The sequence below is a fragment of the Tursiops truncatus genome, chromosome 7 (assembly GCF_011762595.2).
Source record: "Tursiops truncatus isolate mTurTru1 chromosome 7, mTurTru1.mat.Y, whole genome shotgun sequence".
NCBI classification, from domain to species: domain Eukaryota; kingdom Metazoa; phylum Chordata; class Mammalia; order Artiodactyla; family Delphinidae; genus Tursiops; species Tursiops truncatus.
The window spans coordinates 27,677,669-27,703,197 of NC_047040.1; the positions used below are offsets into that span (position 1 = coordinate 27,677,669).

At 38.9% G+C, this 25,529-nt stretch overlaps 1 protein-coding gene across 1 annotated transcript in view; it reads right to left on the bottom strand.

Annotated features, from left to right (window-relative positions):
• Positions 1–1,566: 1,566 nt before the first annotated feature.
• The window catches only part of PTH2R (parathyroid hormone 2 receptor), a 106,982-nt gene continuing 83,019 nt past the window's right edge, over positions 1,567–25,529 (bottom strand). The window contains exons 10-13 of the mRNA XM_019939015.3: positions 10,323–10,417; positions 7,308–7,446; positions 5,185–5,226; positions 1,567–4,102 (exon numbers count right to left, since the gene is read on the bottom strand). Of these exons, the coding sequence (XP_019794574.1) occupies positions 3,707–4,102; positions 5,185–5,226; positions 7,308–7,446; positions 10,323–10,417 (672 nt within the window). The 3' untranslated portion in view covers positions 1,567–3,706. The remainder of the gene's footprint in view (positions 4,103–5,184; positions 5,227–7,307; positions 7,447–10,322; positions 10,418–25,529) is intronic.

The following is a 25,529-nucleotide window of genomic DNA, read 5'->3' on the forward strand; positions in this document are numbered from 1 at the left end:
CATACAGCTCAATATCAAAAAGAAAAAAAACACCAATCAAAAAATGGGCAGAAGACCTAAATAGACAGTTCTCCAAAGAAGACATACAGGTGGCCAAAAGGCACAGGAAAAGATGCTCAGTGCCACTAATTATTACAGAAATGCAATCAAACTGCAATGCAGCATCACGTCACACCAGTCAGAATGGCCAACATTAAAAAGTCTACAAATAATAAATGCTGGAGAGGGTGTGGAGAAAAGGGAACCCTGCTACACTATTGGTGGGAATGTAAATTGGTGCAGCCACTATGGAAAACAGTATGGAGTTTCCTTAAAAAACTAAAAATAGAGTTACCATATGATCCAGCAATCCCACTCCTGGACATATATCTGGAGAAAACTCTTAACTCGAAAAGATACATGCACCCCAATGTTCATTGCAGCACTATTTACAATAGCAAAGACATGGAAGCAACTTAAATGTCCATCAACAGATGAATGGATAAAGAAAATGTCATATATATATATATATGTGTGTGTGTGTGTACACACACACACACACACACATACACACACAATGGAACATTACTCAGCCATAAAAAATGAATGAAATAATGCCATTTGCAGCAACATAGATGGTCCTAGAGATTATCATACTAAGTGAAGTAAAAGTCAGAGAAAGACAAATATCTTATGGTATTGCTTATATGTGGAATCTAAAAAAAAATGAGACAAATGAACTTATTTACAAAACAGAAATAGACTCACAGACATAGAAAGCAAACTTATGGTTACCAAAGGGGAAAGTGGTGGAGGGATAAATTAGGAATTTGGGATTAACAGATACAGGCTACTACATATAAAATAGATAAACAACAAGGACCTACTGTATAACACAGGGAGCTATATTCAATATCTTGCAATGACCTATAATGGAAAAGAATCTGAAAATATATATACACATATATATGTATATGTATAACTGAATCACTTTGCTGCACACCTGAAACATTGTAAATCAACCACACTTTAATAAAAGAATAAAAATTACAAAAAAAGAGTACTAGTTTAATGGCAATCCTTGATAAGTGCTCAATATTTTACTTGATAAAATCAATGCACAGGTATAACTTACAGTCCTAGCTGTCTAATTGGATGCAAACATTATCAAAACCTAGAAGAAAAAATGTGTGTACACAGTTGAGATAAAGACTCCTAGCAACTGAGGGGTTGTTTGTTCCTTGAAGGAGTAGATTACGCCTTACTTTTTGTTATGTCCCTAGCACATAGCATAGTATCTGTCACATAATAGGCTCTAAGTAAATGTTCACTCAATTTGTGAATGACTAAACTTTGAGTCACTTGGTGACTCACTTAAACTTTGGTGAGTCTGAGGGCTTTATTCTTACTTGTTATTGTAAAGAAATAGTGGTCTAGCCTTGGAATTTGGGGGTGGCTTAGAATGTTCTCCATATTATCAAAATATATATATTCTTATAATTATTATGTTGCAATGACCAATGAGTCCTTTTATAATACAATGGGGCAAAATGGAATTTAAACAGTAAACAACCTAAACCAAGTATCAATATTTGTATGGAATTTTTATTTTACAAAGTGCTTTCAATATGTGATTTCTCTTATCACCTGAACATTTCTCTAAGGTAGTCAGATATCTTCATTTTAAAGATAGAGAACTTGAACTACAAAGAAAAGTAAGTGATTTATAAAGCCTTGCACAAAAGTAGCAATGGAACTGAACTTAATCTCTGGCTCAGCCCATGATGGTTCTCCTAACAGGGAGGTAGCATTAATATGTGACAATATACTAATGATCTATAATGGGAAAGAATCTGAAAATATATATACACATATATATGTATATGTATAACTGAATCACTTTGCTGCACACCTGAAACATTGTAAATCAACCACACTTTAATAAAAGAATAAAAATTACAAAAAAAAGAGTACTAGTTCAATGACAATCCTTGGTAAGTACTCGATATTTTACTTGATAAAATCAATGCACAGGTATAACTTACAGTCCTAGCTGTCTAATTGGATGCAAACATTATCAAAACCTGTGCATTCAATATAGCATTGAATCAAATGAATTAAGTATGCACCATGGCACCTTCGTAAACAGGATGGGAAGGAAATGACCTCTGTCTGTCACAGGGGAGGAAGGAAAGAATGAACATGGGAGAAAAGTGCAATAGTTTTCAAGAGGGCATGTAGACATCAGAGTACCTTTTTCATCATAACACTATTTGTATATTTAAACCATTCAGCAAAGTAAGATGGACCAGCTTGACCTGTGTCATTTCACCTAAAAACACATTACTCTGTGATGTTTTCATTTCCTATGTGTATTTGGCTCTCCCATTAGAGTGGAAACTTCATGAGGGTCAGAGGCTAGACCATACCACAATAAGAGTTCCTAAAGCATTCTCTACCCAGAAGGAATTCATTTATTTTTTTGTGAATGGGCAATATATACATTGGCAACAGTATGCATATGGCTAAGAACATGGGACTTAAAGTCAGATCTGTGTCTGAAACCGTGTTCTCTCAATCACTAGCTGTGTGACTTTGGGCAAGTCATTCCACCTCTGTGAGTCACGCTGTTATCTGTAAAAAGGGGGACGGTGATAAGACTTACTCCATAACTTTGTGGTGAGGATTAAATAACTTAATGCTTGTAAAAACCTAGCAGGATGCTGGGTACCTAACATGCACTCAGTAAATGTTTCAATACTGCAATACACTGAAATTTCAAGCTCAGTGAAGTTCTGGGGCTACATGCTGATCTCTGTAGATGTGGAGAAGAGACATTTGGTTGATTCCCAAAAACAAAGGTAGGTGCTAAGAGAACATTTAAAAAAGTGACCCAAAATATATTTTTAAAACAAACTTTTAATTTATCCCACATGCCATCTGGAATAGAGTAACAGAACAAAGAAAAAAAACATAGAAGCAGTGTGACTATCACTATAAATGATTATAAACAAAATCAGCTTGCAGACACAAGCTCACTGACTAAGAAAACCTTGTGACATGTCAAGGTTTACAAAAGAGTGAAGACTTGAGATTTGGCTGGTCACAGAGGGGACATTCAAAAAGAGGAATATGTGCAGTATTCTTTTTTGAGTAATTTTCCTTATTCCTAGAAACAAGTTTCTCACACAGTTATTATTTTAACAAAGTCCAGCCAGCTTATTTTCCAGTGTGTACTTGTTCCGAGATCTTTCATCTTTCAACGTATTTTCAGATCCTAATTGCTCCGATGAACAGGCTAAATGAATGCAATGATAGAGGTCCCTTAAAGTGAGAAAGAGAATACTAATTTGTTAAAAAGAAAATGACACATACTAAATGATCTCTATCATATTTCGAGTGATATTTATGAGAGAAAACTAGAGTCGAGCAACTGAAATGGTTTGTTCTACCCAAAAGTAGCAGAAAAATGAACAATCACAGAGCAAGTACTACAGGTACTACACATCAATTCAGAAGAGAATGTGATGCCAAAATAAGGTAATTATTCCACTGACAGTTCTCCTTTTGTGGCTTTAGTATTTACAGGAGCCAATTCATACAGCCTAAAAAGGCTGTGAACACTTGAATCCTGACTGTTCAGCTCTGGGGCTCAAGCAGAGGGACGCTAGCCACGCTCCTCTGCCACAGCCAGATGGGTCAGCTCCTTCAAGACACAAATGTTGATTCACAGCGCATCCTCGGTTTCTCCTTTGCTTCCTTCAGGGTCTGGGTTAAATTCTAATGGCGTGGACGACTCCTCCATTGGAATCGCATCTCCCTGCCTCCTGTCACTTTCCTTGGTCTCTGCATGGATCAAGTGTGGCAAGCAGTCCTGCTCCGAGTTACTCCAGACGTAGCCGGGTAAAGTCACGTGGTTGTCGGGCTGCCGGCTGGCCGTCTCGGCCGCTTTGCGGGAGATGAGCACCATGCGTGTGCTGGCCGCCGTCTGCGACTGGCTGCTGGTGCTGGGCGTCACGGTAGTGAGCACGGAGCCGTATCTGTGGCCGCCGCATGGGGGCGTCCTTTTCCAGTCCACAGAGAGATTCCACCGACTCCACATCTTCTTCACCTCAGACTGAACCTAAACCGTAAGGACCATATTGTGCATCAGAAACCATCAGAGATCCTGGAACCTTGTTAGATGGATGTCTGCCTGATTTCAATGATAGTAATAATCACTAAGGTTCCACTGTGCGCCAGGGACTTTATATATACAGTTGACCCTTGAAGAACACAGGCCTGAAATCCCCTATGACTTCACAATTGGCCTTCTATATCTGGGGTTCTGCATTGGTGGATTCAACCAACCCCAGATGGTGCAGTACTGTAGTACATATTGAAATGCAGCCAATACATATATCGGACTCATGGGAGAGGAAAAGAGGACATGGGGTTGGAGGAGAAAATGGGATAAATAGTGCCAGCTAAGGCTGTGGAAGGGCATGGAAGGTACTCAGCTGGAAATGTAACTGTAACACCATTCCTTCTGCATGGGCATACTGAAGGAGGGAAATTGAGAAAAGGATTGGATGGTGAAAAGTGGGTGCTGCAAGGGCATTCGTTGTAGGGTAGGGCTCTTGTTTCCATTCTTGCTGCTGAAGATTCAATTTTGCTATTGCAACTTTCCAGAAGGGAGCTTTTTGAAAGTTCCATTGGAAGCAGTGGAAACCTGGTAAGCTGATGTCATCTAAAAGATCGGTACCATTCTTTCTCTCCAGCCAACTCCTAAATGAACTGAAATTGTCCCATCACCATCTTGTAGTTTAAAAAATGTCAAAATGTTCTAATGGATTATTCCCAGGGAAAGTTATATTTGAGTTTCTTATAGAACTTGAAATAAAATATAAGTTGAAGCATTGACTGGAATATGAAGTTCACGGTCCTTCCAAGTATCAATCTGCATTCCAGTTAAGCTGGGTTTTTGATATCAAGGGTTGCAACTGAATTGACATTGAAAAGTGCTGGAAGAGGAAGACCTTGGCTTATTTACATGAATTCTTCCTTTCTCAAAATAATTTATGATTAAAATATCTCCCTTCTCTGTGTCCACTTTGTCCTGTAACCCCTGAGGATTCTAAAGAGATTCCGGTCACATTGCGATGGCCATTTATGAGCTTATTCGGAGCTAGACCTGCAGGAGGTATGAGGTTCCTTCAAACTTACCTCTCCATTGCAGTAGCAGTAGATGATAGACACAAAGAAACCCTGGAGGAGAAAATAGAATGTTTTAATTAATTAATTTTAATTATAAAGATCACAGCACTAAAGTGTCTTGTGCCACAATGCGTAAGTTGAAAAACTGGGTTCTTTTTTAATGATTCCTCCAGAAAATTATGCAAATTATCTCTCCTAATATTTCGAAATCCTTAAATATACATGAAATTTGTCTGAGATCTTTCCTTGGTATGAACTGAACCAAATAACTAAATAAAACACGCCAAGATACATGAAGAACTGGTTTTTGTTACATTTGTTTCATGTGTTGCCACCCCAGGACCACAGAACATCCCCCAGTCAGTAAGTGAAATTTTTACACTGTGAATGCTGGAAACTACAGACATAGGGTCTTATCAGGTGAAAACACACAGAAACTTTTTTTTCACTTGTTCAAAAATATTTATTGAGTTTATACAGTGTGAAATGCTCAGCATGACAGGGATAAACAACTTAATCAAGACAGACAAAGTCCCTGTTCTCTTAGGGCTTACATCCTAGTAGGAAATACGGATGGATAAAATATAAACAAATAGGGGCTTCCCTGGTGGAGCAGTGGTTGGGAGTCTGCCTGCTAATGCAGGGGACACGGGTTTGAGCCCTGGTCTGGGAGGATCTCACATGCCGCGGAGCAACTAGGCCTGTGAGCCACAACTACTGAGCCTGCGCGTCTGGAGCCTGTGCTCGGCAACAAGAGAGGCCGTGATAGTGAGAGGCCCGCGCACCGCGATGAAGAGTGGCCCCTGCTTGCCACAACTAGAGAAAGCCCTCGCACAGAAACGAAGACCCAACACAGTAAAAATAAATGAATTAATTAAAATATAAACAAATAGCCACAGGAGAAAAATGTAAGATGATAAGATAAAGGCCATGCAGGCAAAACAAGTGGTATTGAAAAAGAAGATGGAGAAGATCTATCAAAGGGGGAACTCAATGAAGACCTCCCTGAGGGGGAGACATTTAAGCTGGTTTGAGTGAGAAGAAGAAGCCAGGCCATGTGAATATTAGAGGGAAGAGCATTCCAGGCAAAGGAAACAGCAAGTACAAACCCCTGAGGCAGAAATGAACTTGAGGTACAGAAATTGTGGAAGAGCTAGTGTGGCTCAAACTTAGTGGGCATCAGGGAGCATGGTGTGAGGTGAGGTCACAGCCGGGCAGGCTCCCCGCCAGGGAGGGCTGTGCACACCAGGAAGCTGCGTTTGGATTTTATTCTGACTGGAATGAGAAGCCTCTGGATATGTTCAGCAGTTCAGTGACATTATCAGATTTATTTTTTTATTTTTATTTTATTTTTTATTTTTTTGCGGTAGGCGGGCCTCTCACTGTTGTGGCCTCTCCCGTTGCGGAGCACAGGCTCCGGACGCGCAGGCCCAGCGGCCATGGCTCACGGGCCCAGCCGCTCCGCGGCATGTGGGATCTTCCCAGACCGGGGCACGAATCCGTGTCCGCTGCATCGGCAGGCGGACTCTCAACCACTGCGCCACCAGGGAAGCCCTATCAGATTTATTTTTAAGATTCTTCAGACTATTGTATGGAGACTAGTTGAAGGCAGGAGGTGGCAGCAAAGGAGTAGCAGGAGGAAGAGTTAGGAGCGCCTGTAGCCTCCACGTGAGGGAAATGGTATCATGCTTTCAAATGAGATCAAATATAAGGAAGCAACCTCTTCCTCTTACTTGTCTCCCTTTCTCTTTTTTCCTCTCCCCTGCCTATCCCTTCTTTTGCTTTCATTGACTTTCCATACACACACACACACACACACACACACACACACGCACACGCGCGCACACACACACACACACACACACACACACACACAGATTCCTGCTTTGTAGGTGTCACGTATTTTACAACAATGTGCTTTCTTGTCTCATAGCCCAAGCTTGTCTGTGAGAAACAGCTCCTGCTGTGGTCGGAGGTTAACCTGACTGACCGCTGCAGGACAGAAATGCGCAGGTGCCAGAAAATAGCCCCTTTCCTGGCCCTTGGGAGACAGGTGCGTGAAAGCCAGAGGGAGGGGCAGAGGAAGGAAAAAAGCAAAATACAGGAATCAAATTACTAGTAGCACTCTCTACCTGAAAGGAGTTGAATAAGAGCTCACAGTGCATCCGGATCTCCCACCCAAGCCCAGCAAAGGAGTGGGGCAGGCACACGAACACGATGTAATGCACTCCAAAGACCAGCACCAGCACCAGCGTTGATTTGGCGAGTTTCCTGGAAGAGAATGGCAAGCCTTTTAATTAGTCAATGTAGAGTGCCTTTCCATAGAGACAGCTTGCTGGAAAACATAAAGCTTATTTAGCAGAGCTACCAGGGTCTGACGTTCCCCCATCTCTTTGGATCCACTGCTTCTGCTAGTTTTTTTTTCCTCTCCCTCTTCTTCCTGTCACTTCTATACTAAATCAGGTAGTTTATTCTCACTTCCCATGATTACTATCCCCTAAGTCTCTTTAATCTCATTTCCACTCTTCTTGCTTAAAGGATACTATTTTCATAAAATTGTAAAATGCCTTTTTTTTTTCTCTGTCCTAAGTCTTCTTTAACTTCTATGTTTGAGACTTAAAGAGGTACCACCTCCATCCTCAATAACTGTCTTTACTTTCACAGGCAGCATTTTGGCTTGTTCTGTTCATTTTAGAACCAACTACTTCCTGGTCTCTTCTTACACTTGGATCTTCATTTATCATTTCATATTTTCTTATGAGCTACATGTGGTCAATACCTCTTGCCTTCCCTAAATATTCTCTGTCAAATATTCTGTCTCAAATTATCTATAGTTGTAGGTTTGTTTGTTTGTTTACAAACTAAGCAATGTGACCTTTATTTCCTTTAACTGCTTCTTCATACACATTTTCTTGTGTATTTAGAGGAATCCCAGTTTCCAATATAATGGATTGACTTTAACATGGCCCCTAATGATTCCCAACCTTCTGGTATTTACATCCTTGTTAATCCTCTCTGCTTGAGTGTGGGCAGGACTTGGGACTTACTTCTAACCAATCAGTTATGGCCAAGATGGTGGGATGCCGCTTCTGTGACTATGTTGTCCGAGAGTGTAACATACATTTTAGTAGCAGACTCTCTCCCTTGTTTGATTCAGTGAAGCAAGTTGTGAGCTGCTCTACTGAGAGGCCCATGTGGCAAGGAGAGGTGGCATCTGACCAACCCAGCAAGAACATAAATCCTGTCAACAATCACGTGAGCTTAAGAGTGGATTTTTCCCCAGTCCAACCAACTGACATCCCAATTATATCCTTGTAAAGAGACCCAGAAGCTGAGGACCCAGCTAAGCCACGCCCAGATTTCTGACAAACCAACCATGAAATAGCCAGTGTGTTGTTTTAAAGCCACTAAGTTTGTGGTAATTCATTTTGCAGCAATAAAGAGCTAGTCTATGACGCAAGCACATCATTTTCTAGTTAGGTTTTGGTTTTTTTGCATTTTTTATCCAAGAAACAGCCAAATCAGGCTTCTTCTTTATTTCTCAAATATCCCTCTTTTTCTAAGAATCATTAATGCCCCAGTAATCTCAAATGATTATAATCTTCTTCCTTTCCTCACTAGTCTTTCTTTCAGTTTCTTTCTTCCTTTCCCCCTCCCTCCCTCTCTCCCTCTTTCCCTTTTTCTTTCTTTCTTTCTCTTTCTTTCTTTCTTTTTCTTTCTTTCTTTCTTTCTTTCTTTTCTTTCTTTCTTTCTTTCTTTCTTTTTCTTTCCTTCTCTCTCTCTCTCTCTTTCTTTCTTTCTTTCTTTCTTTCCCTACTTACTTATTATTTTTTTTTTTTGCAAATAAGCTGTCTATTCTGTCTTGGTTTAAAGATAATCCACTCTGTTCTCTCCAGAGTTTCTCAAATCTCTTGAGCAACTTTCTACTGAAAGTATAATTTCACATCATTCGGATATTCTAGAAATTAGTAGCTTTTATTCAGAACTATAGAAATAAGTAGCTTTTATTCAGAATGAGAGAAATAAGTAGCCTTGATTCAGAACTAGAGAAATAATTAGCTTTCAAACACCACTGCACTTTTTCATTTTATGAAGAATGAAAGGCTACTTATATTTTCCATTTTTTATCATCCTTTGACCTTTGTCTTCACCAATGGAATGTGACATGAGACAAGCTATTCTAGTATAGCACAGACCCTTCACTGTAAACACAGGCATGATTTTAATACTACCACTTGCAGCATATTGAAAATGACTGGAGCTAGCAGCTGATGGTTTGCTCATACTGTGCATCCTATTCTAGACTTCAGTCCATCTGTATCTGTACTCTTTTCTCCCTGACAGTAAATGCTGCCTACACGGTGCACGGGAATGATTCCACAAAAGACTTAGAGAACGTTTGTGAGAGAAGATCGAAATGTTGACTATGATTTCTTCCTTTCTGTGTCTGTGATAGCATTTCATGACAATGTGAGGCAAAAAGAAATAGATTCTTGTTTGGGGATTACAAAAACTAATCCACATGCACCTGACTAGTGGTGCATATGTTCAGGTGGATAGAAGCCACTTCCAAAACGATTCAGAACTTCCAAAATGATCATTGGGAGAAATGGACACATTCTTAAGACAGTTTGATAATGATTATAAATACTTAATTTGTCCTTTTCTTCAGCAAAGACTGAATAACAGACCTCCTTCAATCAGTACATTTGAAAGTTCTTAAAAATCAATATTTGGGAGGTACCAATTTGATGGGAAGATTGGAAACAATATAGCAAATACACTTTCTTGATTTTTTTCAGTTATGACATTATTTTAAGAAGGCAAGTGAAATTGTCAGCCAAGATCATCAACAAGAGATTACATAGTTACATAGGTTACATAGTTAATGGTAAAATCCCCGCTGCTAAGAACAGATTTTTAAAAATATACTTAGAATTTAAGCATATTGGGAAGGTTTGTTGTTATTTATATTTTCCTAAAATATATATACTTTTCTGATAAATAGCACAAGCACAGTTAAACCAAACGAAAATACACGTTCACAATTTAGTCTCTTAGAAACATTTCAGATCAACTGATATCTGTCCTTTACTCTAAATAGTAACCAAAATATTTCCTCTGATGGATGTATGTCCTGGAATTACCTGTATTGTTTTCTTGTGTCATGCCCAACCGCATTCGTCTCCCAAATTTTGGTAGCCAGAACTCTAACGGTATTCAGAAACAGAATAAAATTCAGCTGAAAGAGAAGATAATATTACAAAGAATTATTAAGTTAGTCTTCAAGTTGTTTGTAAAAATTTACGTAAATTGCACCTCTTTGTATTCAAAGACTGAACATTACCCATTCTGTAAATGTGAATGAGGAAATCTGAGGTAAGATATTGGAAAGATAGGGATTCTGGATTTGCCCTCATGAAAACACAGAGATAAAAGTTCAACAGCACTAGAAACTAGAAATACCAGAGGATAATCTGCCAGAATCCATGGGGAATTTCCAAACCAAAGTTTAGATGAACTTCTGTGGCAGACTTGCTGGATAAAGGATAATAGTTATTATACAAATGTAATTGACAGCCCTTTTTGAAATGAATTCCCAGCTTCTGTATCTATTTTAGGGAGAAGAATAATAGGGTTGCTTTGGGGATGATGTCTCTATTATGATGTATGAAAAGCACTGGGTGAAGTATACAAGGTTAAAAAAAAAAGCCAGGTAAGATGCTGTATAAGAAATAGTCTCAGTGTAGGCAATTAAATTGAGGTGTGGGAACCACCAGACAATCACATTCTGGCTTTAAAAAGGGGGAGGGAGGGCTTCCCTGGTGGCGCAGTGGTTGAGAGTCCGCCTGCCGATGCAGGGGACACAGGTTTGTGCCCCGGTCCGGGAGGATCCCACATGCTGTGGAGCGGCTAGGCCCGTGAGCCATGGCCGCTGAGCCTGCGCATCCGGAGCCTGTGCTCCGCAACGGGAGAGGCCACAACAGTGAGAGGCCCGCGTACCACAAACAAAAAAAAAAAAACAAAAAAAAAGGTGGGGGGAGGGAAGGGAAAGTATTGGTGGGATAAGACATTTTATGTCCAAGGGCCTCAAGGATCAGTGAAGAGGTCCAAAATGAAGAGGAAGAAAAGATCTCCAGGTCAGGGGTCATAAGGAGGTAGAAGCCCGAACCCCTTGGGTCCCTTAATTCAGGGAGATGTCTACAGTCCAGGAAGCGCTAGTACTTAGGAATAATGGAATTGTGGATTGCCAAGAGTGGCTTTCTGTTAATGCCAGAGCAACAGCTAGAAGAGAGGACCCATCAACTCTGCATTCCTGGGGATAAATTATCCTGCAGAGTCTCCAATCATTTCTGGAATTTGGAGAATTTTGGTATTGGGTGATTCATGTGCCCCACTGCCCAAACTAGTTGATTATCTGCATCAGCCCTTAATTCCAACCACCTTCTTGGCCATCCTACCACTGACTACCCCATAAGCAACTCTCACCAATTTCACAGCCTCCTATAAGAACTGGGGGCTGGCTTTTCAATAAGTGGTGCTGGGAAAACTAGACAGCTACATGTAAAAGAATGAAATTAGAACACTCCCTAACACCATACACAAAAATAAACCCAAAATGGATTAAAGACCTAAATGCAATGCCAGACACTAAAAAACTCTTAGAGGAAAACATAGGCAGAACACTCTATGACATAAATCACAGCAAGATCCTTTTTGACCCACCTCCTAGAGAAATGGAAATAAAAACCAAAATAAACAAATGAGACCTAATGAAACATAAAAGCTTTTGCACAGCAAAGGAAACCATAAACAAGATGAAAAGACTACCCTCAGAATCAGAAAAAATATTTGCAAACAAAGCAACTGACAAAGGATTAACCTCCAAAATATACAAGTAGCTCATGCAGCTCAATATCAGAAAAACAAACAACCCAATCCAAAAATGGGCAGAAGACCTAAATAGACATTTCTCCAAAGAAGATACACAGATTGCCAACAAACACATGAAAGGATGCTCAACATCATTAATCATTAGAGAAATGCAAATCAAAACTACAATGAGATATCATCTCACACCAGTCCGAATGGCCATCATCACAAAATCTACAAACAATAAATGCTGGAGAGGGTGTGGAGAAAAGGGAACTCTCTTGCACTGTTGGTAGGAATGTAAATTGATACAGCCACTATGGAGAACAGTATGGAGGTTACTTAAAAAACTAAAAATAGAACTACCATATGACCCAGCAATCCCACTATTGGGCATATACCCTGAGAAAACCATAATTCAAAAAGAGTCATGTACCACAATGTTCATTGCAGCACTATTTACAATAGCCAGCACATGGAAGCAACCTAAGTGTCCATCAACAGATGAATGGATAAAGAAGATGTGGCACATATATATAATGGAATATAACTCAGCCATAAAAAGAAACGAAATTGAGTTGTTTGTAGCGAGGTGGATGGACCTAGAGACTGTCATACAGAGTGAAGTAAGTCAGAAAGGGAAACACAAATACCGTATGCTAACACATATATGTGGAATCTAAAAAGAAAGAAAGAAAATGGTTCTGACGAACATAGAGGCAGGACAGGAATAAAGACGCAGACATAGAGAATGGACTTGAGGACACGGGGAGGGGGAAGGGTAAGCTGGGACGAAGTGAGAGAGTGGCACTGACATATATACACTACCAGATGTAAAACAGATAGCTAGTGGGAAGCAGCCGCATAGCACAGGGAGATCAGCTCGGTGCTTTGTAACCACCTAGAGGGGTAGATAGGGAGGGTGGGAAGGAGATGCAAGAGAGAGGGGATATGGGGATATATGTATATATATATATAGCTGATTCAGTTTATTAAACAGCAGAAACTAACACAAAAATATAAAGCAATTATACTCCAATAAAGACTAAAAAAAAAAAAAGAACTGGGGGCTGGGTCTTGAGCCCCATACCCTAGGGGAAGGACAGAGCTGTGCTGTGAAATTGTGGAAGAAGGATGTTTTCAGGTTAATAAGAGCTACTAGTTATTGAACACTGCCTAGTGTAAACGCTCACATAAATATGATACAGGAATTTTTATTATGCCTATTCATTATGAATGAAGAAACTCTAGCTCAAAGAGATTAATTGATTTGACCTAGACTACCCAGCTATCAGCTGGAATTTGAACCAGGCCTATGTGAGTCTGTATTGTGAATTCTTAACCACTACCTTTATTTTTTAATTAAATTTAACTTTTTATTTATTGAGGTAACATTAGTTTATAACATTGTATGTTTCATGTGTACAACATTTAGACTTCTGTATATACTACAGCGTGCTCACTACCAAAAGGTAGTTTCTATCCATCCCCTTTACCCATTTCGTCCTCCCCACACCTTTCCCTTCTGGTAAACACTACTGTGTTCTCTATATCTAGGTGTTTGTTTTTATTCGGTTTGTTCATTTATTTTGTTTTGGGGAGATATTGTTTTTGTTTTTATATTCCACATGTAAGTGAAATCATACAATATTTGTCTTTCTGATTTATTTCAGTTAGCATAATACCCTCAAGGTCCATCAGTGTTGTCACAAATGGCAAGATTTCTTCTTTTTATGGCTGAGTAGTATTTCATTGTGTCTGAATAGATAGATAGATAGATAGATAGATAGATAGATACAGATATAGATATATAGATACAGATATAGATATGGATATCATATCTTCTATACCCATTCAATGGGCACTTAGGTTATCTCCATATCTTGGCTATTGTAAAAAGTGCTGTGATGAATATAGGGGTGCATATACTTCGAATTAGTGTCTTTGTATTCTTCATATAAATACCTAGAAGTGGAATAGCTAGGTCATATGGTAGTTCTGTTCTTAATTTTCTGAGGAATCTCTATATTGTTTTCCATAATAGCTACACCAATTCACATTCCCACCAACAATATGTAGAGTTCTCTTTTCTCCACATCCTCTCCAACACCCGTTATTTCTCATTTTTCTTAATAATAGCCATTCCAATGGGCATGGAATGATATCTCATTGTGGTTTTTTTTTTTTTTTTTTTGCTGTACGCGGGCCTCTCATTGTTGTGGCCTCCCCCGTTGTGGAACACAGGCTCCGGACGCGCAGGCTCAGCGGCCATGGCTCACGGGCCCAGCCGCTCCACGGCATGTGGGATCTTCCCGGACCGGGGCACGAACCCGTGTCCCCTGCATCGGCAGGCAGACTCTCAACCACTGCGCCACCAGGGAAGCCCTCTCATTGTGGTTTTAATTTGCATTTACCAAATAATTAGTGATATTCAACATCTTTTTGTGTGCTCGTTTGCCATCTGTATGTCTATTCAGCTCCTCTACCCAACTTTTGTTGTTGAGTTGTGCAAGTTCTTTATATATTGTGGATATTAATCCCATTATTGGGTACAAGATTTGCAAATATCTTCTCCCATTTGGTAGGTTGTCTTTTTTATTGTTGATAGTTTCCTTTGCTATACAGAAGCTTTTTAGTTTGCTGTAGTCCCATTTGTTTATTTTTGCTTTTGTTTCCCTTGCCTGAGGACACGTATTCAGAAAGATATTACTAAGACCAATGCCAAAGAGTATGTTGCATATGTTTTCTTCCAGGAGTTTGTGGTTTCAGGTCTTACATTTAAGTCTAATCCATTTCGAGTTGATTTTTGTGTGTTGTGTGAGATAGTGGTCCACTTTCATTCTTTGGCATGTGGCTGTTCAGTTTGCCCAACACCATTTATTGAAGGGACCATCCTTTCTCCATTGTATATTCTTTGCCCCTTTGTTTTAAATTAATTGTCCATATATGTGTGGTTTTATTTCTGGTCTCTCAATTCTGTTCCATTTATCTGTGTGACGCTTTTTCTGCCAATACCATGCTGTTTTGATTACTATAGCTTTGTAATACAGTTTGAAATCAGGGAGTGTGACATCACCAGCTTTGTTCTTTTCTCTTGGGATTTCTTTGGCTATTCAGGGGTCTTTTGTTGCTCTATACAAATATTTGGATTTTTATATTCTAGTTCTTTGAACAATGTCCTTGGGATTTTGATGGGTATTGCACTGAATATGTATATTGCTTTAGGTAATGTAGACATTTTAACAATGTTACTTCTTCCAATCCATGAGCATAGAACATCTTTCCATTTCTTTGCATAGCCTTCAGTTTCTTTCAGGCTGTCTTATAGTTTTCAGTGTACATGTTTTTCACCTCCTTGGTTAAATTTATTCCTAGGTATTTTATTCTTTTTGTTGCAATTGTAAATGGGATTGTTTTCTTAATTTCTCTTTCTGCTAGTCCATTGTTAGTGTATAGAAATGCAACAGATTTTTGTATGTTGATTTGTATCCTGCAACTGTACTGAATTTGTTTATTAGTTCTAACAGGGTTTTTTGTGGAGTCTTCATGGGTTTTTATATATAAAATCATGTCATCTGCAAGTAGCATCAGTTTGACGTCTTCCTTTTTAATTTGGATGCCTTTTATTTCTTTTTCTTGCCTAATTCCTCTGACTAGGACTTCCAATACTATGTTGAATAAAAGTGGTAAGAGTGAGCATCCTTGTCTTGTTCCTGATCTTAGATAGCTTCCAGTTCTTCCCTGTTAGATGTGTTAGCTGGGATTATGATATTGTCATATATGGTCTTTATTATGTTGAGGTATGTTCCTTTTATACTTATTTTATTGAGAATTTTTATCATAAATGGGTGCTGAATCTTATCAGTTGCTTTTCCTGCATCTACTGAGATGATCATATGATTTTTATCTTTTATTTTGTTAATGTGGTGTATCATGACTGATTTGCAGCCATCGAATCATCCTTGAATCCCTGGAATAAATCTCGCTTGATTATAAGATATGATAATCTTAATGTACTATTGCATTCAGCTTGCTAATACTTTGTTGAGGATTTTTGCATCTAGGTTCATCAAAGATATTGGCGTATAAGTTTTGTTTTTGTGTGTTGTCCTTGGTGTCAGGGTAATGTCCTCATAAAATGAGTTAGAAAGCATTCTCTCCTCTTCAATATTTTGGAAGAGCTTGAGAAGGATAGGTAATAAATCTTCTGAGTGTTCGCTAGATTTCACCTGTGAAACCGTCTGGTTCTGGACTTTTGATTTTGGGGAGGTTTTGATTACTGTTCCAATATCCTTAATAGTGATCAGTCTATTACAATTTTTCTATTTATTCATGATTCAGCCTTGGAAGGTTGTATAATTCTAAAAATTTGTCCATTTATTCTATATTGTCCAATTTGTTGGCATATACCTGTTCATAATATTCTATTTTAATCCTTTGCATTTCTGTGACATCCATTATTATTTCTTCTCTTTCATTTGTGATTTTATTTATCAGAGCCTTCTCTCTTTTTCTAAGTGAATCTAGCTAAAGATTTGTTAATTTTTTTAAACATTTTCAAAGAAACAGCTCTTAGGTTCATTAATCTCTTCTGTTACCTTTTTAGTTTCTATTCATTTCTTTCCACTCTAATGTTTAGTATCTCCTTCCTTCAGCTGAATTTGGGCTTCATTTGTTTTTCTTTTCTAGTTCTTTTAGGTGTAAAGTTAGATTGTTTATATGAGATTTTTCTTCTTTCTTGAGGTAGGCCTGTATTGCTATAAACGTCCCTCTTTGTACCTCTTTTGCTGCATCTCATGGATTTTGGCATGTTGTATTTTCACTTTCATTTGTCTTAAGGTATTTTTAAATTTCTACTTTGATTTCTTCTTTGACTCAATATTTGTTCAGTTGCATGCTGTTTAGTCTCCACATATTTAAGATTTTTCCAGCTTTCTTCTTGTAGTTGATTTCTAGTTTCATCAGAAAGGGTGCTGTTATTTTTTTCAATCTTCTTAAATTTATTGAGACTGGTTTGGGTCCCAACTTTTGGTCTGTCCTTGAAAGTGTTCCATGTGCACTTGAGAAGAATGTGTATTCTGCTACATTTGGGTGGAATGTTCTGTATAAATCTACTAAGTCTACCTGGTCTAATGTTTTACAGCTGCTGTTTGCTTGTTAAGTTTCTGTCTGGATGATCTATCCATTGATGTAAGTGGGGTGTTAAAGTCCCCAACTATCACTGTGTTGCTGTCACTTTTTTCCTTTTGGTCTGTTAATTTCTTTATATATTTTGGTGATCATATGTTAGGTGCATGTTGGTGTTGTCCCCTTTATCATTATATAATGTCCATCTTTGTCTTTTGTTACCTCTTTTGGCTGGAAATCTATTTTGTCTGTTATGAGTATGGCTACATCCACTTTCGCTTGGCTGCCATTTACTTGGAGTATCATCTTCCATCCCTTCACTAGAGTTTATGTTTGTCTTTAAAGCTGACATAAGTCTCCTGGAGACAGCATTTCATTGGGTCATGTTTTTTTAATCCATCCGGCCACTTTGTGTCTTTTGATTGGTGAACTGAATCCATTTTCATTTTGAGTGATTATTGATAAATGAGGACTTAGCACTGCCATTTTATCTTTTATTTTCTAGTTGCTCTGTATCTCCATTATTTCTTTTTCCTTGTGTTTCTGACTGCCATTTTAGTTTGATGGTTTTCTATGATATTTTCTCAGTTTCCTGTTTTTTATGTTTCATGTCTCTGCTCTAGATTTATGCTTTCTGGTTACCATAATGTTTGTTTAAAATTCTCATAGATAAAATTGTTCTTTTTCTGCCGATAGCATCTTATCGTCATTTGACTACATGACTTCTGTACTTTCCTCTTCCATTTTTATGTTTCTGTCATCTCAAATTATCCCTTTATATGTTGTGAGTTTGTGACCAACTTGCAATAGCTATAGTTGTTTTTACTGCTTTTTTCCCCTTTAACCTCTGCGTTATTCTGACATAGAGTTGCAATTTTCTGATTCTACTGATCACTTTACTCAAAGTTTTGCACACTTTTACCTTTTCGTTTAGGAAGAACAGCCCCTTTCAACATTTCTTATGAGGCAAATCTGATACAAATGCACTCCCTCAGCTTTTGTTTGTCTGAGAAATTTTATTTCTCCTTCATATCTAAATGATAACTTTGCCAGAAAGAGTATTTCTGGCTGATAGTTTTTATCTTTCAATATTTTGAGTACATCATTCCACTCTCTCTTGGCTTGTAGAGTTTCTGCTGAGAAATCTGCTGATAGCCTAACTGGGGTTCCTTTGTAGGTTGCCAGTCTTTTCCTCTGGCTGCCTTTAAAATTCTTTGTCATTTATTTTGACAGCTTTAATATAATGTGTTGTGGAGAAGGTTTTTTCACATTGAAGTAATTAGTTGTTCTCCCAGCTTCATGGACTTCTATATCCAGTTCCTTCCTCAGGTTTGGAAAATTCTCTGCTCTTATTTCTTTAAATAAACTTTCTCCTCCCTTCTTCCACTCTTCTCCTTCTGGGATACCCATTAACATAATGCTGCTCTTCCTAATAGAGTCAAATAGTTCTCAAAGAATGTCTTCTTTTTTTAAGATTTTAATTCTCTCTTCCTTCTGTCCGTATCATTTCTAGATTCCTATCTTCAAGCTCACTAGTCTCTCTTCTATATCATCTGCTCTATTTCCAGTGCTTTCTTCATCTCATTTATCAAGTCCTTCAGGTCCAGAGTTTCCCTTTGGTTCTTTCTTAGAGTTTCAGTCTCTTTGGAAAAATATTCCTTCTGTTCATCAATTTTATTCCTGAGCTTATCGAACTGCCTTCCTGTATTTTCCTTTAGTTCACTGAGTTTCTTTATGACAGCTACTTTGAATTCTCTATCAGTAAGATTGCAATATTCTGTGGCTCTAAGTTTGGTTTTTGGAGAACTGTCACTTTCTTTTTGTGATACAGTGTTACCATGGTTCTTCATTGAGCTTGATGAGTTGTTCTTCTACCAGCATATTTGAAGTAGAGGACACCTTTCTTCTTTAGGTAAAGCTTTTTAAAAAAAAAAAACTTGATTCAAAAGATTCAACAGATTAGTAACTAGAGGCCTCTCTTGTTTTCCAGTAGGGGTGATATAGCACAAATTTTTGGTCACTTATCTGAGCTGCTTCTGGTTATATTTGAGCATCAGCATTTTCCACTCTCCACCACCTCTGTCAGAGGTGTCATCCATTGCCCTGGTTGTCGCTGCTTGTGCCTCTGGGGTCATTAATGCATTGCTGCTACTGGCATCACTACCTGGGACATTGGGTTGGTGGGTACTTCTGCTATGTCCATGGGCTCATGCTCCACTACCCCCGGCAGGGTGGGGAGGGTAGGTAGCCAGGGTCCCAGGTGTCCTTACCATGTCCAGGGTTGTCAGGCTCATAGGCACTGCCACTGTGGATAGGGGCAGGCAGGGGGAGCCAGAGTAATAGGCATCTCCATAACTGGAAGGACAGGGTCATAGGGCCACTGTCACTGTTGCCTGGATCTCTTTGGCCAGGGGCACCACTTTGGCTGGAGGGCTGGAGTCATATGTTCTGCTTCCCCTGATATTACCAGGTTCTCTGGGGCTGCAGGCTCAGTTACCATGGCTGAGGGTCCAGGATCATAGGCACCACCTCTGCTGTTCTGCCCAGTTCTGCCTCTTCCATGTGTTTCAGCCCACCCACCTTTAGATGTGTGGGATTCTCTGATGTCCTGCTGTGTTGAGCAAAGGCACCTTTGTTGAGTTATGGATGTTTTTACTGGTTGTAGATCGAAGGGGAAAGGGCACCTTTGTTGAGTTATGGATGTTTTTACTGGTTGTAGATTGAAGGGGAAAGGCAAAGAGAGTGCCACACACTGCCATGATGCTGATGTCACTCTTAACCACTATCTTATACTTTCGTTTCAGGAGGATAAAAACATGAGAGTTGAGGATTTTCATTCATCCTCACCCACTACAACACCTGATTGATGTCCACATAATCTTTTTCAATAAGAAGGTGAGAAACTACTACTTGTCTATCACATGAGTGCTACTTTCTATATGGCCAAACTTATTTCATGCTTCATTAATTCCTCTCTCCCTAAGACTATACTCCCTGGCAATACAAATGCAGCTGGGAGTGAAAATAGTGGGGAGTGATGCTGTGTAACTACTGTGTGAAGGACCAAGTGCTAGGAGCTGAAGCTGGCAGCGCTGTGGAAGCAATGTTAGCTGGGTATTGTCATTTGCCATTCCTTATTCCTGGAAAAAATAAAGAATTACAAATGGCTTCAGATGGGCCAACCTTAAACTCCGTCCATATTAAAATGCCCATGACCAGGGACTCTGTACTCAAGTCAGTAGACCATACTAAGTAAATACTGCAAACTCCCAGAAACTTATTAAAGAAGACACAAACCAATTAGTCCATAGGTTTTGTAACTCAAAGGACAGCAAAGTGGATTATGGAAAGAATTAAGAATTAAGAAAAATAGAACTTGCTGCCTTAAAAGATAGGTAAACAAAATACACACACACACATGCACACACACATATTGATACACGCAGTAACAGTTGAATGAATTTCCAAAAAATTATTATAAATAATTTAGGAAAGTATAGAATATAGGTTAACTAGAAACTAAGCTATTTACTACTTACTTACTATTCTAAGTGTTTTAGGTGAATTGACGCTTAGTCTTCACAGCAGCTCTATGAGATAGGCGTATTGCCCCCATTATACAAATGAGGAATCTGAGTCACAGCTTACACAAATTATGCATGATCACACAGCCAGCAAGCGTCAGAGCCCTAATTAGTCCCATGCAGCCTGGATGCATAGCATGGACTCTTAACCACTGCACCAAACTGCCCATAAAATAGAGTTAATAGCAGATTGAGATGGAGACAGAAAGTTTTTAAAGAGCAGGATGGGTTAAAAAAAGATTGTAAAGAATCTAACTTATAACCCAGTTTTAAAGTCAGTATTAGAAACCTAAACATTAGGTCTAACAGAGTAGGAAAGTGGATTTAGCAATTTAGAAGACACTCGAAGAATCTTCCCAAATGAAGGGATGAAGAACAAAGACCTCTGTGATGAGGGATAGATGCTTACATGGAGAGCATGGAATTCAGAGTCATTATGAAGATTATTTCTCTTTCTGAAGGAAGTGATAAATAGAACAAATCAATGAAGACATAAAAGAAAAAATCCTGCTCTAAAGAAAGATCCAAGTCTGCAGGAGGAAAAATGACTCTATATATGGGTAAATGGAATGAAAAAGAACAACACATTCTCGTGAGATTTTTTTAAAAATTTTAAGTGAAATATCATTCAAAGAGAAAAAAATCATTTAGAGAGTCCTTGCATATCTCAAGTAATCTTCTTGGAGGAAAAATTTTGCTTAAAGCTGTTAATAAGCCAGTAGCACATAGAATAAATTTTATGCAAGGGTGGTTTTAATAAGCCAGTAGTGCATAGAATAAATTTTATGCAAGTGTGGTTTTAAAATAATGCAAATATAAACATTAGAGTCTCTGTCAATTAAATTTTTAAAGATTTATTCAAAGTGAACCACAGATGAATTTCCAAGTCAAAATTTCAGCCATGAAACCTCTGGCTCCTCAGGCCATCTCAGAGACTGCTCCTAGAATCAGCTTTGCCTGGATCATTCGCCCTACTCCCTCCACTCTCTCACCCTTACTAGGACAGCTCATTCTCAGGATTTAAGCTGAATGTCACTTCTCAAAAGCTATTCCCCACACCCAAGCCCCACCACAGCACTCATCACATTTCAATGTCTGTCTCACCCACTATGCTTAAGTTTAAGGAGAAATTGATGCCTGTTTCCCCCATCTCATCCCCACTGCCTCACACAGCACCTGCCATGTTCTTGGTGTTTAATCAAGATTTGTTAAATGAGTGAATGAATAAATGAGTGAATGAAATGTGCACTCTCTAAACCCTACTTATATTGAGGTAAATCAGCATATCCCCCTTCAAGGTAGAATTTTCACTTCTAGGTGTTTATCACAAAAGACATAAGTAGAGAAAGAAGTCAAAATTTATGTACAAGAAATTCCACTGTTATAAAATATATTTAAAACTATCTATTTACACTTAAAAATTTCATCAATGCCTTTGGATACACGATGGGGAAGATTTGCTATCTCCCCTTTCCTGATGTTTCCTCCCAGGGAAAGTAGGTCAACTGATGTGCACTTCTGTTCTCCCTACTCCCTCTTACTGTCTCCAACCCTGGAGAAGATGGATTGAAGTATTTGATGAGTGAAAATGGGACAAATACTGAGTTTGCTTAACTCAGCCCATCCTTCTTTTCTTTGGGAGCTTGCAGTGAGCAGACTTTATCTGCAGCATCTCCAGGCTTAGGAGCCTGCCCCTCAGCAATATGTGCCTGGGTGGGCAGATCCTGCCTAATTATGGGGTTCTTCAACTGGCCCACTTGGCTAACAGACCGAAGATCACAACTTCCAACCCAGACTCTAACAGCTATAAGGGTTTTACTTTGTTTCTCTCTCTCCTCCTTTGTTTTATATCTCGACTTATTGAGAATCTGAGCAGCAAAGAGGGATGCTATGTATTAGCTGCCCTCAGAGATTCTCTGAATACATCACATCTCACCCCATATATTGGTTTCTTTTTCAATATCATGAACATGAGAAACATTTTTGCTTTGTTTATATGTGTATCAATTCTAAATGTTGAACATTTAAGTGATAGATAATAAACTCCTTAATCTATATCAGCTACTATAATTTGATTATCTGTATAATAGATATGAAGACAAAATATGTAGTTCACTTCTTATCCGTTGGAATTCAATTTATAAATTAGGGGTAAATGCTAGAGCTTTAATTTCACTCAAGGTTCTATAGTTGACTGATTTAGAAGAGGAAAGAGATTATGGAGCAGAGATTTTCCTCTGGGTAAAAAAAAAAAAAAATTGTATTTGTAATTCCATCAAAGATCAGAGATTAAATTTTATCCATTTTACTTAAAACTTCTCCCTTACCAGTCATCCCTCTCATGCTCCCTTCTTGTGCTTCATGATCGAGCCTCCTTTAATAACAACTGGGTGGAAATGAATCACTGACTCAACAGCAGCTGAGAAGCTTATGTTCTGTTTGTCCCCTTCTTTTCATATTTTATAAAATGCACTGGATATGATTTTTTAAACATATAGCTTTAGAATTCTTCTTAAAGGAATTTATTAGAAGTACCATCTTATTCCATCTGCCAGAATTCCCTGAGATATCCTTTGACAGGTACATGGAACAAAACATATATAAGAAAAAAATTGAAAGTCTGGAGCTCTCCATTTAATGCACTCTGAGTAGCATGCAGTCTCCTCAGGGGCCACTACTTAGTCATTCAAATTAGATCATTATTCATAGAATGAGCAAGCCCATGACAAACACCACAAACTACTTGTTGACCACAGACATTAGTCCTTAGCTTGGGTACACAGTGGTGCTGTAAGCCATGGTAGACATCTAAAAACAAGCAAATATACCAATAACAAGGAAGGAAGGAAGGAAGGAAGGAAGGAAGGAAGGAAGGAAGAAAGAAAGAAAGAAAGAAAGAAAGAAAGAGAGAGAGAGAGAGAAAGAAAGAAAGAAAGGGAAGAAGGAAGGAAGGAAGGGAAAGAAAAAGGGAAGGGGTAGGGAGGGAGGGAAAGAAGGAAAAGAAAGAGAAAGGTAGGGAGGAAGGGAGGGAGGAAAGGAGGGGAGGGGAGAGGGAAGGAGGGACAGACTATTGCCCTGTATTTTCCTAAAATCCATCAACATATATAAAGCAAACTATAAACTCTCACAGTTATAAGTTCTCTGTAGGGTTATTTAAAGCTCAAAAATCTCTGCAATAGTGTTGCCAGATCAACATCAGGCAAGAGCCCCCCCAGAATGCTTGCCAACATGGACATTTTTTGATTCTATGGCTTACTTTTGAGGAGTTACCAGAAAATGCACTACTGCCTATAGAAGAACAAGTACATAAATTCTAACGTCTCCATGAGTGACTGGCCCTGATTTCCAATTTCAGTGTCTTTAATAAATAAAAGCTTTGGGTTGATTTAAGACTGAATCTTGGATTTTCTATTTTACCACTCCCACGGTATAAACATTGCTTAGATGTATGTACCGTAAGAAAAGTAACTGGAAAAATTTCGACCCTCCAAGTATAAAAGATATATTATTAAATAGTAATACTTTAAAATTAGTAATTAAATTAGTAATACATTTACATTTTTATTGATGATATTTACCTTTTCTTGGCACCTTTAAAAAATAGTTCTTACTGCACATTTGCATTTTAGTTCAGCTAAGATGAAGCAACACATTGTATAGAGAAATATTTTGGGAGTTTGTGGTCTCTCCAAAGGAATGGATTTATATGAATTGAAGATATGGGCTTGACTCCTATCAAAAGAAGAAAAAAACATGGATTGCTGTCACCCTGCTCATGGTCACCAACTGCTGAAGCACTGATGTCCCTTTGTTGCTCACCTTAGTTTAACACTGTTTATGGTTGTTCCAAATTTAAATATTTATTTATTTGGCTGTGCTGGGTCTTAGTTGTGGCACGTGGCATCTTTGTTGTGGCGTGCGGGGTCTTTAGCTGCAGCATGCGGGATCTTTCAGGTGTGGCATACGGGATCTACTGCCCTCATCAGGGATCGAACCTGGGCCCTCTGCACTGGGAGAGCAAAGTCTTAACCACGGGACCACAGGGAAGTCCTGGTTGTTCCAATTTTAATGCAACTCTTTAATTCCTGTATCTTTCTTTGGAAGCCTGCATCAAGAAAATGACCTCTCATATAGAAATCTGAGGACCTTTAAAATATCATAATTGATGTCAGAGTCAGTCAGATAGAATTACGTACTTAAAAGTGAATAGCCAGGACTTCCCTGGTGGTGCAGTGGTTAAGAATCCGCCTGCCAATGCAGGGGACATGGGTTCGAGCCCTGGTCTGGGAAGATCCCACGTGTCGTGGAGCAACTAAGCCCGTGCGCCACAACTACTGAACCTGCGCTCTACAGCCCGCGAGCCACAACTACTGAGCCCACGTGTCACAACCACTGAAGCCTGCGCGTTATAGCCTGTGCTCCACAACGAGAAGCCACCGCAATGAGAAGCCTGCACACCGCAACAAAGAGCAGCCCCTGCTCACTGCAACTAGAGAAAGCCCGCGTGCAGCAATGAAGACCCAATGCAGCCAAAAATAAATAAATAAATTTTTTTAAAAAAGTGAATAGCCAATAGCTCTCTTAGATAGATTGCCATACCTCCAGACTAGATCATTTAATCCCCGTTCCTGATTTTTCCTTCCAGGGAAGGCAGCTCAACTGATGTGCATGTCTGTGCTCCTCAGTCCCCCATACTGTCTCCATCCCTGGAGAGGATGGGTTGACGTATTTGATGAGTGAATGTGGGAAGAATACCGAGTTTGCTTGACT